At 36.6% G+C, this 13658-nt stretch overlaps 1 protein-coding gene across 1 annotated transcript in view; it reads left to right on the top strand.

Annotated features, from left to right (window-relative positions):
- Window positions 1-13658, top strand: part of ncbp1 (nuclear cap binding protein subunit 1) — a 30495-nt gene that overhangs the window by 12140 nt on the left and 4697 nt on the right. The window contains exons 9-20 of the mRNA XM_088918045.1: window positions 1162-1259; window positions 2160-2223; window positions 4746-4856; window positions 5424-5488; window positions 6160-6222; window positions 6427-6501; window positions 7980-8083; window positions 8779-8901; window positions 9470-9572; window positions 10321-10414; window positions 12744-12847; window positions 13009-13123. Coding sequence (XP_088774171.1) covers window positions 1162-1259; window positions 2160-2223; window positions 4746-4856; window positions 5424-5488; window positions 6160-6222; window positions 6427-6501; window positions 7980-8083; window positions 8779-8901; window positions 9470-9572; window positions 10321-10414; window positions 12744-12847; window positions 13009-13123 — 1119 coding nt within the window. The remainder of the gene's footprint in view (window positions 1-1161; window positions 1260-2159; window positions 2224-4745; window positions 4857-5423; window positions 5489-6159; window positions 6223-6426; window positions 6502-7979; window positions 8084-8778; window positions 8902-9469; window positions 9573-10320; window positions 10415-12743; window positions 12848-13008; window positions 13124-13658) is intronic.

Here is a 13658-nt window from a genome sequence, read left to right as displayed (position 1 = left end):
GGGGTAGTTGATAGAGAGGTTGATGTCTAGAAACGGAAGAGTAGTGGAAGATATGTTAACCGTATATTTGAGGGACGGGTGGAAGTTGGTGAAATGGTGCAGGAAGAACTCAAGCTGATCGTTGGAGCATGTGGCGGCACCGACGCAGTCGGTTTAAAGTACCAGATAAAACAGTGGGATTTATTGGTGCCCAATAAAAAAATAGCCTTTCCTGGAGTATTTGCAGAACTGTACCCTTATCTTATTATGTCTCTTGAGGCAGCCATTATGGCCAAAGATCCAAGAGGCCAAATAGTTGCACTAAGTTTAAATGAGCACTAAACCAAATGTAGTTAAATCAGCATTCATTGAGGATAAGACCTAGAAAGAGAAGACTCAAAAACAGGATAAAAAGACCATAAAGAAACAGAGAATTGTTGAAGAAATGAGAAGAAAGAAGTGAGAGGAGAAGCAGTTAGCTCAATACCTCCTTCGTACATAACTTAAATATATTTAGGTCATTTGAGCACTAGGCTAAAGACAAGGCCTTAAGAAAGGGACTGTGTTATATTTGTGTGAATACTGATTTCCTATTTGTAGTGTCCCCTAGGCTATAATATGTTTCTCACCTGTTTAGTGATGTGTGCATTGTTTACTGTCTCCCCTGTTTAGTGATGAGAGCACTGTATGGCATATGGGAAAGGATTCCATTTGTTTAGCATGCATTTAGAAGTGCTTCGTGTTCTCATTTTAAATGTGCTTTCACAAAGTCAATCCAGTAGACTTCCTCAGACTGAACAGTGGAACTTGAATAAGAGGAAACAATCCATGCCTTTTTAAATACTTGAATCAGGTCCCCTAGAGTCTATTCAAGGGTTAAAAAGGTTCAGTTTGTTTAGGCTGTGAGTATAGCACATTCTTTTTGATATAGTACCTCTTGTCAGCACTGGTTCCAGAGTAGTTGCATCCTTTATTGTGGCGCAGTGATGAAAATTGTAGTCAGGGTTCATTTAGAAGACTCATACTTTTTACAGTGTTAACATAATGTCCCTGAAGTATAAATTAACACTTTAATGTGACGTTTACCTATGCACGTGCTACTCCTTTTTCTTGTGGTATCGAGGAATATTGCTGTTCATTTGCATGTGCCTGAGTGTCATACCACTCCTGTGATTTTTCCAGGGTCCCGTTATGCCTGGGAGTCATTCAGCGGAGCGCTTTGTGATTGAGGAAAATCTTCACTGCATTATCAAGTCACACTGGAGAGAGAGGAAGACCTGGTGAGCTGCTATTTATACTTAATGAGTTCTCACTATTATGTGATCACCTTTTGCCTTGCAAAGCAGAGTGATATGCACATTTTGTGAAGATCCTAACCCTTTCATAAGCACGGTCTAAGATTCACTTCTGATCTTGGTACGGTATACAAAAATTTATGTTTTATGGCATACTAGCTTCATTATGGCTTTAAATCCACACTGTCACTTTTGCACTATAGTGGTGGCTATAGTAATGCAGTATTAGTCAGCTTTCATGGGCATGGATGTATTGGAACCGCTAATGTAAACTCTTTACAGGTCTGGCACTTTCAGGACTTGAGATTTGTAGTTGTAGGGATAGGGTAGTCTGTATGTGTCTATCTTCCGTTTCTCCTGCTTTAGATCTTCATTCCACCTCTCTGCAAGTTTTTCTTTAGTTCTTATATTCAAAGCAGTAGCAAGCTGAAAGTATTTGAATTTTACAGTGAAATGCATTTCATACAAAAAAAATCCATTGTGAAATTCCAACTTGTTATCCATGTGATGGTGCAATGCTACAATATAATTTGCAACTTCTGCACAATATTGCATTTCACATTGCTGTAAAAGATCAACAATGTTTTTAATATCTCCATAATCATTCCAACAATCCGTTTTAAAAAGGAGGAACACTGCTCAGTCATCGTTGGAGTTCATGTGTAAATTAGCTTGTTTCATTACAGTAATCAAATTACTGCTATTAATTGGACTGTCCAAATATGGATGAAGGAGTGTTCCCTTGCTTTATTGTGGATTTATAGTTAACGTTAATAGTTAATTTCAAGTTTGAATTTACTAAAAGTGTCTATGATGCATCAGATAAACAATTGGAATAAATAAAACATTTCTTTGAATAACTTATTTGTTTCCATTTTAATTTAGTGCTGCCCAGCTTCTGAGCTACCCAGGGAAGAATAAAATTCCCCTCAATTATCACATTGTGGAGGTATGTGAATACTAGTTTTTCCCACTACTAGCTGCTTTAAACAATTATAGAGAGCCAGTTCTAACATGTTTGGAATGTTTGATTACACAAATCCTAAATATAATTTTTCTTATTTACTGTATCATCATGATGGTTCTATACTGTTTAAAATATTTTATATTATAATTTTATTTTTGTTCAGTGAAAATAAGCAAATTATTGCATGTTGCTCAAGTTACTGTCTATATTGTTACAAAATGGCTGTTCTTACAACAGTTCCATTACAATAGGGAGTGGGGAGGTTCCATATTAATGTACAAGTAAAACTTTTAACACCTTAAAATACCTAAGAACACACAGTCATATATAGTTATAAACTTAGTCAGGTCATGATTTTCATTTTCGTGGGCAGTGAGAAGGTATAACCTTAGAAGACCTATTTAGTTACAATATAACACAGACCCTTACACTACCATTTAAAAATTATTAGCAAAAGGTGTGAATCCTTGAGATTCCAAAGCTGGCCTCACTCCTCCTCTGAAATGTGAAAGATAGACCAAGGTTGCTGCAAACTAACAGAGTACTGGATGTTAACTGGATGTCATATCACCAATAAGAAATCTAATCTACTCTCACCCAGCATGAAAGAATATTAAGTTAGTTCCAATCTAATATTGTTAGAAACATGCCACAAAATTTGGCCTATGCCTATTGTAAACTTCTACATATTCATATTTTCAAAATAATCAACGCTCATAATCACTGTTACAATTTTAAAATTGAATTATGTTTAACATGTCAGGAGCGAACGGGATTATCTGACATATAATTCAGTTGCTGTTTTTAATAGATTATAGTCACTAATTTTAGACAAGCGCTTTTGTATAAGAAGACTTTTGGTTGGGTTTTTTTCTTTGAGCACTGTTCTAAAACACAACATTTTCCTGGCTGTTTTTGCTAACCAGCCAGACTGCAACAAGCACACTTAGTCTACTGCATTTCCTGCTGAGGTGTTATCTTGCCGAATATAATGGTATTGTAGAAGGCTGCCAAGTCAAAATTAAGTTTTTAGTGTTATTTTCTTTGGAAACTAGAAAGAGAAAAAAAGTCATTAAAATTAATGTTTTGAATTTGAAGGCCTTTGTCCATTAACATTTTAATGGACTGCAACTGTTTGCATAAACTGTAGGCATTTTGACTTTACATTGTTGTGGTCTGACAGATTAATATATATCCCTCCCACATACTGCATTCATCCATCCACATCCCAACTACAAGCCTTCCTCTAATGTCTGTAGGGTTTTTTCTATTTAGTGTTTATATTTTACTGAACACAAAATGTAAAAAAGGAAAAAATATAAATTTAGAAAACAGCATGTTAGACTCTCAGATGAAATATTTTTTTGAAATGACCCTTTTTCAAATGCTTAAAATATGCACCTTTATCATTGTGGTTACATGAATTTGAAGCAGCATTCATTTTAAAGCTCTTCCACACACATAATTAATCAACATCTATCAATTTAAACTGAAAAGCCCCCCACATTTCTGGTCAGAATTGGATATCGGTAGGCAAATGTCAGTCAAAACTGTTTTTCAGGGTGTTGTGTGAACAGCAATACCTAAATATAGCAAACCCTAAAAATATATACTTAAGTTATCCGAAACGTCCCTGTCATAACTAGACATTACTTTTTCCTACATGCAAATTTCTAAAAAAATGTATTTGAATTCTGTTCTGACACCAGGAATCAAACCACTGAGTCCTAGATAAGGTCTGTGACTCACTGAGTTAAAGAGACCAAGCAGTGCTGTTGCTCCTAGTTTTACAACAGTATGTTCCAGGTACAATATTTAGGGGTACAATGTTTTATAACATTTCTTGGTTAATAAAACATTATTACAGTACTCAGAAAAGTCTTTTCTTACAAGCTGCAGCACATCAAAACATCTTCAAACGGGTTTTGGTTACTACTAGAGATAAACAGGATTCACAAATAGAAAGAATTAAGATCTGTCACATGTGTTTTAGGTTTGATAGACTGATTTTGAATTTTGTTTTCAGTTCCCTGTTGGCATCCTCTGTTGCAACAAAGTTTGCCCATTTTATTGACAAAGAAAATATAGCTTTCACTATTACATTTTCTTATGTGTAAACATGATATGGACAACTCTAGTCCTTAATGTTTTGCAGGTGCTCTTCAACTGCCAAGTGATTAAAATGTGAAAGAGAATCTTAGATTCAATTAATTAGTTTAGTTCTATTTAGCAATAAATATCAAAGATATTCCTAACATGGTGCATCTCAGCAGGCATCAAGGACTAGAGTGGCTCATCCCTGATTTAAAGCAGTAGAAATAGGGACACTGCTAGGAACAGATTATCCCAACTGGCCACTGTATGTTTAAATACAGTAATTTTGTGCAACTTATTAAACATTGATTTTGGTGGAAATAGATGGGGCTTGAGCGTAGTAAATATAGGCTGTACACTGTAGTACAGGGCAAGTTATAATAATTATTGGTACTTTGGGTCTTCAACAGGTGATCTTCGGAGAGCTCTTCCAGCTCCCTTCACCCCCTCAGATCGACGTCATGTACACCACACTGCTGATTGAGCTGTGCAAGCTTCAGCCCGGTTCTCTGCCTCAAGTTGTATCCTTGTTGGGCCTTAAAGGCTCATGTTAATTTTTGCAAGACGTTGTCCTATATTTTAATGTTCCTTTTGTTTGAGTATTTTCTTTACTATTCAAGGGAAAAAATACTAGTACCATGTCATGTAATGTTGAGTATGATTGCATCCATTCTTTCATTGTTATAAAAACTAATGCATGTGCTTTGCCTTTATTAAACTTCTTAAATTTTGTATGTAGGACTGGATTTTAACTCCTACTCTCTTGCTTTTCATTGTTAAACATGGACATGTACAGAAGACTTTTCATCCCAAAGAATGCCAAAATGCAGGAGACTGGGGCTAATGCCTCTACAAATAACAAAACAGTGTTTAAGACAGTAGGACAATCTGTACTATAATATTACTGTTTGTTTGCCCTTCACAACATACTGTGCTCCAGTTCTGTAGTTTTTCCCCACCCCAAAGCAATTAGAGTTAAAGTTATTGCAGGTGTTCCGTTTGTGAAAATTACTTCTGTGAACAGTTTTCAAAATCATAACAACCCCTTTTTAAAACATTGCAGTTGTTCCTTGATTATAATCTCACAGCTTGCTCAAGCCACAGAGATGATGTATATGCGTCTGGACACAATGAACACAACGTGTATAGACCGGTATGGACTTTTATAAGTCAGCATTAAATCACAAATTTCTGAAAATCTGGAGAAATTTCATTGTAATCTAAGTCAAAGACATGTTAAGTTAATTTAAAGAATGTCTGGGGCCAAAATCTGAGTACCATTCAGATCCGTTTTCTTACATTAACAGAACAACTTCATTGATCATCAATTCACAGGTTTTCCCTCTGTTTAGAAACGGGTGTCCCATACAAACTGGATTGGGGCAGTCCATGTTTTATAGTTTTCTTTCTTCAGAGTTGGTTTCACAAGTGTTTTGGTCAATATAGCTAAAAAACGTTTACAGTTCTAATTTTCCCCCTTCTGGTAATGTAGTAAAGCAAAATGAAAATGGTAATCTATACGTCAGCAGAACAAGAACTGTATCAAGTATGTGTTTTTTTGTCTTCTGTTCATCATGATAAAATTATCTAGTGGTTAATTTGCAGCTTGCAGACTGACAGCTCCCCATTCAAACCTGTATTTACAATTCCAACTATATTTCCCAGTAGGTCATAATGTCATGGGTGGAAAACCTTTGTTGGCTTGACGTCACTTGTGATGAAACCTGTTTCTTCATACTGAGCTGAACTAGAAAGTAATATTTGTGGTTGGTTTGTTTTTCTTAAGACAGCACATTTATGGCTTGTGTTTTATATTTTTTCCAGACTTATCAACTGGTTCTCCCATCATTTAAGCAACTTTCAGTTTAGGTGGAGCTGGGATGACTGGTAAGAATAGTTATCAGTTATCTGCGTATATATACATCTATTTAACAGAAACCTTACATATAGAGTCGCAATGAAATGTTTTTTAGAATAATTTGGAAGGCCTTTTTCTATACCTCTGCTAATGTGTATTTAGAAAAAGAATTTCAATAATAATGATTGTACTTGTGCTATGTTTTTTTTGTAATTCATACATATTTTCTGTAGGTCTGATTGCTTGACCCAGGATCTCGAAAAACCTAAACCCAAATTTGTGAAAGAAGTTCTGGAAAAATGTATGAGGTAACTTTCCCAGTGTCTTTTTACAAGAGTGTTTCCAAAAATAAGATGACTCAAGTTTTACTAAATATACCCGAGTATATCTACAGGTGTAATCAAAGGCCGGTATACATCACGTTTCCGTGTTTAGGCATGTGCACCAATGTGATAATAATGTTTGTATTGTTATAAAGTGAATCTATATGCAACAGGGAGCACCTGAATAATGTCAACATTTGTAGCTTCAAAGCAATGGAATGTTTGCTGAGATGTAAGTGTCCCAGATTCCATGATCAAAGTAATTGTAAGATTTACCTTTAGTTAATTAAGTTCTGGGTAAATGATTAAGTGTCAACAGTCCAGAAAGACTCCATTAAACAGGCACAGGAGAAGAGTAGAGAGTATAGAGAGATTAAAGAAAGGAAGATGCCATAGGTGAGAGCTCCATATTTAGATCATCCAGAAAGACCAGATTGGAGCTAAGTATTTTAACCCTGTTAAGGTACTGTAGCTTGTTATTCTGTAGTTGTTAGGAACTTTGATTTCCTGTGTAAAGAATCCATCAGTTAAAATGGCCTCTCCTCCCATTCATTTGGTGACAGCTGTGCATCTTTGTAATAAATTTGTGTCAAGTTCCTGGGGTCAGTTCTTAACAGCTTGCTGCAGTGATGTTTACAAACTATCTGTTGGATAGGTGCTTCTTTAAGAGGCTTAAAAGACAGAAAATAGTGGGTGCCAGTTGTCAGTTTCGTATATATCCCACTTGTGATGCTATAAATCTAATGGGTGAGGTTTGAAGTGAGTGGCTCGGCAAGCTCATGTAGCCAGATGATACTTTTAATCTGCAAACCAAGTGTTCTTGAAGATTGGCCTCTTGTTCCCACTCTGACAGTAGTGTGTTCAGATTTTGACCACATTTCATAAAGCCAGCCATCTTTAAAATGGTATTTAAGGTTATCACAGATGCTGTGCTCATAACAAACATATCATGTGGACTCATAACAAAGCAAGCAGTTACAGAGCCTTAACTATTTAAACTGTTAACTGTTTTTAAAACTACAGGAGTTCTTGTAACCCTATTAATTGAACTAGTACTGTCCCAGAATGCAAACATTAAGTCCTGTGAATCCTGTAATGACTTAAGTATTATGATCTCTGTTCACTTTCTGAAAAGGAAGGCTCCACTAATATTTCCCACAACATATACAGACTATTCATTGCCAGCAGATTGGCTAATTAGACATTTCACTTGGATACACCAAGGTGAAAACACTGATATATTGTACTCACCTATTGTTGTAATACAGGTTATTACTTCCAAATAAGTATATATAAATGGAGATATGTATGAACTCTACACAAACATTGCGCACAATTCCTGACAATCTTTAGTGCGGTTTACACCTTGATTTAGCCTTAAAATTAAAAAGACGTTTTTATCTCAAAGAATCACTCCTTGAGTTGCTGTGACAAACGCATCATGTTCAATTTTTTATTTGTAGACTTTCCTATCACCAGCGAATTGTGGACATCGTGCCTCCTACTTTCTCTCCGTTGATTCCAGCAAATCCCATTTTCATTTACAAATATATGGATGAAAGTAGCAGTAAGTATTTGCTGTTGATAGAAAATAATCAAATCCATCTACAAATCAAGGATTATTGCATTTTCATTGAAATTGACAGATGTAAAGTAAAACCTTGGTATTTGCAAGGATTATGTACCTTGAATTTCCGAAGAATGGTGATTTCACAAATGTGAAGCTCAATACCATATGGGGGGAAAATAAGGTATGGTTCTGTGAAATAAGCATTTCTATTATTATATCTGTTATAATTGTTAACTATTTTCAAAATAGTTTTAGTATTTATTGGTAGCAAGTATTTTAATGAAAATGAATAATGGGAACCTTGAAAAGTATTGTGTAAGTTTGCACTCAAATAAATATTTCTAAACAATGCAGAAATTACTTTATTTTCTGTGATAGGTATTTTTCCTTTTTGTTTTCGTTTCAGCGATTTTTACAGGATTGCTATTTTGTGTTTCAATAGCTATAATGTTTTTGATAACATTGCAATGTGTTGTAGTTGGATATGTCCATAAACAAGCCTTGGAAGAGGATAGTGTGTTCAGAAATTATTAGTCAAGAATGAAGAAGACCCAGATAAGTGGGGTTTGGTAGAAGTCTTTTTTGCAAATGTCATTTGCCATTTTATTTCAGTCATTCTTGAATATGAGAGCTGTTTGTTGTGATGCATTATATTTAATGAAGCCCTTTGTTGTTTTCTGTGATTGCTTTAGGTTCCCTGCCAGGCTACCCTATGGCTATGATCATCAGCAATGCGATCAAAAACCACTCCACAAATGATGAAATCCTAGCTCTCTTGAAAGATGTGCCAAACCCCAATCAGGAAGAGGATGATGGTCTGTCTAAATACAATGTTTTTCAATGCTTTTATATCATGGTCACACTTTTCAGGTGTAGGTTTAGGCAGCCTTCCTGGTTTAGCCAGAGACCCCATTTCAGCACGTGTTGAAATCTGTTGTCATTGGAATAATACTTATGAAATTTGGAATTAATGGGCTAATCGGTGTTTGCTCTAGATTTACAGTCTTGGATTTTAATTGTGTGCCAACTACAGTGATACTGTCTTTGGAGTTAAACAACCAAATACTTTTTTTTAACGGCAAAATATTTATGGGTTTTACACTGAAGGTAAAAAAATAAATGGCAATATGATTCCATCTTGGCAGTTATAGCTGGAACCTGTTGGTACTAGCATTATACACTTGGAATATGAAGTCTGTTATCCACAACATATTATGAGCTTGTGTGAAGGCCAACATTTCTGCAAACATTTTCCAGTTCCAGTTTAAAAGCATAAAAAACATTTGACCTGTTGTACAAGTGGGAAAAGCTGAATTACCTATAATAGGTATTAGGCCCTTGCATACCTTTGTCTCATACCATTGGGAATATTTCTGTTGATAGATGAGGGAGACGGCTTCAACCCCCTGAAGATTGATGCGTTTCTACAAACACTCCTTCATTTAGCTGCCAAATCGTTCAGCCACTCCTTCAGTGCTTTAGCCAAGTAAGTATCTCTCCCTGATACTTTCAAGTCTGACTAGCGTGGAACTCCACTATGAGTTATTAAAAGTTCTGAATTATTTCTAGTAAAATACAAAGCAAGCAGAGGAAGTCCAAGAAATATTTCCAAGAAATTAAAGAGCGGCAGCACAGTGACACAGGAGTACCAGTGCTGCTGCCTTATAGCTCTAGGTGTTCGGGATTGATTCTGTGTTCACCTGGGTTTTCTCCAGGCACTCCAGTTTCCTTCCCCCTTCCAAAGACATGTGGACTAGATGAACTGGTGTTCCTAAATGGTCTCTATGTGCATGTACACACAAGGGTCTACATCATCCAGGGTGCAGTCTCACCTAGTGTCCTGTGTTTCCAGGTCACCACAAACCAAGAATAAGTGACTTTCTGATTGACAGATGTTTTTGAAGTGTGTTCGTACTTGAATATAAAGGACATGTCAAGATCATATCCATTAAAAAGAATAAATCAATTGATTCATAGCCATACAAAATGGGCAAGATGAGCTGAATGGCCTCTTCTTGTTTGCACCTTTTATAAGTATAAAGACATGGTAGAACACTAAGCACAAGGTGTTCCATAGCATTCCTTCACATTACAATTTCAGCATTATCTCATGACTTGCATTCTTTTTAAATGTTTTGTATAATGAAACTAATTATTCGTTATCTCCCAGAATTCCATCCTAAAACAGTCTGCAGCCTTGTGTGAGATAATAAGTGGAAGTGTCATTTCTGCAGGTTTCATGAAGTGCTGAAGAACCTGACAGACAGTGATGAAGGGAAGCTGCACATCCTCAGAGTAGTGTATGATGTCTGGAAGAACCACCCCCAGGTTAGTGCAGTGTGAGCTTAGCCCAGGAAATCTGCAGCCCTGGTAATGGGTGGCCGTGCAGTCTTCTGTTATTTGTAAACAGATATTTGATGGGTTCTCCCTTGTGTTGGCGTGATTAGCGTTTTTTTAATTTTATAATTCTGTCCCCTTTCATTAGTTGGATATGGTTGGCAGCTTTATTTGGGTAACTGGGTTACATAGACCTGAGAGCCTAGGAGACTTAAAAAAGAGAAACCTTGCAGAGGTTTTTTTATACAGTCCATTACCATTTGCTGAAAAATGTAAAATACACCACTTCAGTTCTTTATAGTGGGGAAAGTGAGATGATGTGCCTCCCTTTGAGATTATTTTAAATTAATTTTCTTAAAATTTCTAAAATATTGTTACAAATGGGGCTGGACTGATTTTAAAACAATGATACACGTGATTTGACCAAGCGGTTTAGTCAATCAGTGAAATAATTATTCATAACCCCCAACTTGTACGTGATTTCTAAGGATATACCCGAGCGGCTAGTATAACTAGAGGCACGTGAATTCTTTGTTCTCTGGCACAGCTTTGTTGAGAGGAGTAATAATCCAGGCACACTTGATTAAAACAAATATCTATTACAATAAACTACACAATACAGAAAACATGCAACACACAAAGTTACATTATAATACAGTATTCACAAGGTGTTTCAGAGGCCTAACATTCTGGTCAACCAGAAAATCCCACACTGCTAGTAAGCACTAAACTCTTAATATGCTTACAGAGGCCACACAAGAGATGAGCTGCCTTCTAACTAAATACAATGCAACCTGCAGTTAAATCTCTCTCTCTGCACCCTGGATGCCACAAAATAAATGGGAGCCTATAGCCCTATCCATAAAATGCACCCTAAGCAGGAAAGACGTTTCTAACTGAGGTATCCTTTACCCAGGAAACCCAAGTTCTCTAAAAACGTAGAATTGCACACTCTAATAAGGTTCAAATACTTAGGTCCTGTCAGGTTTTGTTTGGATGATCATGAAGTAGGAGCTCTCGCCTGGCGCAAGCTTCACGTCCCAACTCCTCTTGACTCTTCTCTCTTCTCCCTGCTCTCCTTGTTTCTTCCTGCTGCCTCTTCTTCCTTCTGCTTCTTCCCTCCTGTGCTCTAAAGGTGAACTTATACTCTGTCTTTCTGCCCTGCTCCTTTGCAATCATTAATCCACAACTTTCCTAGACATACTAAGGAAAACTTTACAATTGTTTCTGCTCAAGGAACCCCCAGACCTCTCTGCTTTGAAGTTAGAAGTGTTTACTTTTCCAAGTGTCACAAACTATCGAAAATCTAAGAGACACTTCTCAGTCACCCAAAGCTGTAACAACATGTCTTCACTTGAAAAATTTAAAACTATTTTAATGCATTTTAATTCCTGTAAGCTATCAAAATGCATAAGCTTTCTATAGATACATTAAGTGACCTACTGGAACAAGAAGAGAATAGCCTTTAGTTTATCAAGTGATGTTCTGGTTAAAATGGATAAATTGCTAAAAATTGGTAGATCTAGGTACAAGAACAGAGATTAAGTTTGTTTTTTTTGCATAATTGTATACAATAAAAGATTCTTATATTGTACGTAACAGGTATAGAAAAGAAACATTATAAGAAATAGGTTTCATTTATTTGTTGTTATACCCACCTAATTTGGAATCTCCATTCAAGTGATTTTCACATCACATCTAATGAATGCGAACTCTGCAATTACGTTGGGGAAAATGGGGAGGTATAGGCAGATTCCTCTCATCTGCCCACCTTCAAGCCACTTTTTAACACATCACAGGCAGTAGAACCCCATACTGAAGATTTGGCGTCGATTAGAGAAATGGTGTGTTCCTCTCTGGAGGCACTGCAAGCCTGCAAATGCTTAGAAAGCTGCAGGTGTTGTCGCTGATAACCACGTTAGCCCCAGCCAACACATCCCACTCTCCCCTTGGCAGCATTAACCAATTGTACACCGCTGCTTGGAGAACCCTAGTCACAGACAGCTAGCTATGTGACCCAGACTCAGACCTGCAAGGTTGGGATCATATTCAGCCTGCACTCAGGCATGTGCTTTTATAGGCTGAGCCGCTTGCTTTATTTCTTAAGGCTGTACATTGAAATGTCAAACTTATTACTTGAGTAAAATATGTACCTGCAGTATTAGCAGCAATAACCTAAATAATAACTGTGAATGAGAAATGGAATTTCAGAGTATTTCCTGATATAACAAAGGTTTTGTTATCTGTAGTGTAAGCAATGGTGCTTTTATTTGTCAGCCTGTTAATACTATGAGAATCTTTGTTTTTTATTGTGAATTAGATGATTGCTGTGCTTGTGGATAAGATGATTCGTACACAGATTGTTGATTGTGCTGCAGTGGCAAACTGGATCTTCTCCCCAGACATGGCCCATGACTTCACCAGGTAATGTCCTAAACAGGGCTCCCTGTTTAAAACATGAATTTCAGTCTCCTATTACTCTTCTAAAATTTTATGTTTTAGACTAAGCAAGCTCATCACTTCTATGGTTAAAGAATTTCTTATGTCTTTTCATTCATGATCTGAACTATCTCTGTGATTGACAGGTTCTATGTATGGGAGATTCTGCATTCCACCATCCGTAAAATGAACAAACATGTTCAGAAGATCCAGAAAGAGCTGGAGGAAGCCAAGGAGAAACTGGAGAAGCAGCACAGGAGGGTAAGAGCAGTGCACGTTCTGATCACAGTGGTTCACCTGCAAGGACCAGCTGCTCACTATCTGCTTACATAACAGATGTGACCTTTAATAAAGATGTAACCAGTTAAACTAGACTGACTGCTTTAATACTCTGTAGTCAGTTATGACTGTTATTGCGTATTAGTGCTGAACTATGTTGGGTATAACTGCTTGACAGAAATGCTAACAATAGCTTTTCTAGAACCTTTCAGATATTTCTGATCTTATTTCTGGACTTTTTTCCCCCCAATGTCAGCAAGTTTAATATTTAATATGTGTAAATCATAGGTTAATGTTAATTTTGCTCTGAATGTTGCAATATATATTTAGAGATTTTACTTGTCCTTAAGCTTTTTCTCCCCGTGACTCCCATGACTTGCAAAGGAAGTGAAAAGACCAGTGTTGCAGTGTTAGTAATTTAATTTTCATTCACTCCCAGTAGTTCTTACATATGTAAAGGGTGTAAAGCTTCAGTTTACTGAAGGTTTTCAATCGGTAGCATGATGACCTCAGCATT

The sequence above is a fragment of the Atractosteus spatula genome, chromosome 1, assembly GCF_055471065.1.
Source record: "Atractosteus spatula isolate fAtrSpa1 chromosome 1, fAtrSpa1.hap1, whole genome shotgun sequence".
Taxonomy (NCBI): domain Eukaryota; kingdom Metazoa; phylum Chordata; class Actinopteri; order Semionotiformes; family Lepisosteidae; genus Atractosteus; species Atractosteus spatula.
The sequence above is the reverse complement of the archived record's forward strand: the minus strand, read 5'-3'. Positions and strand labels throughout refer to the sequence as shown.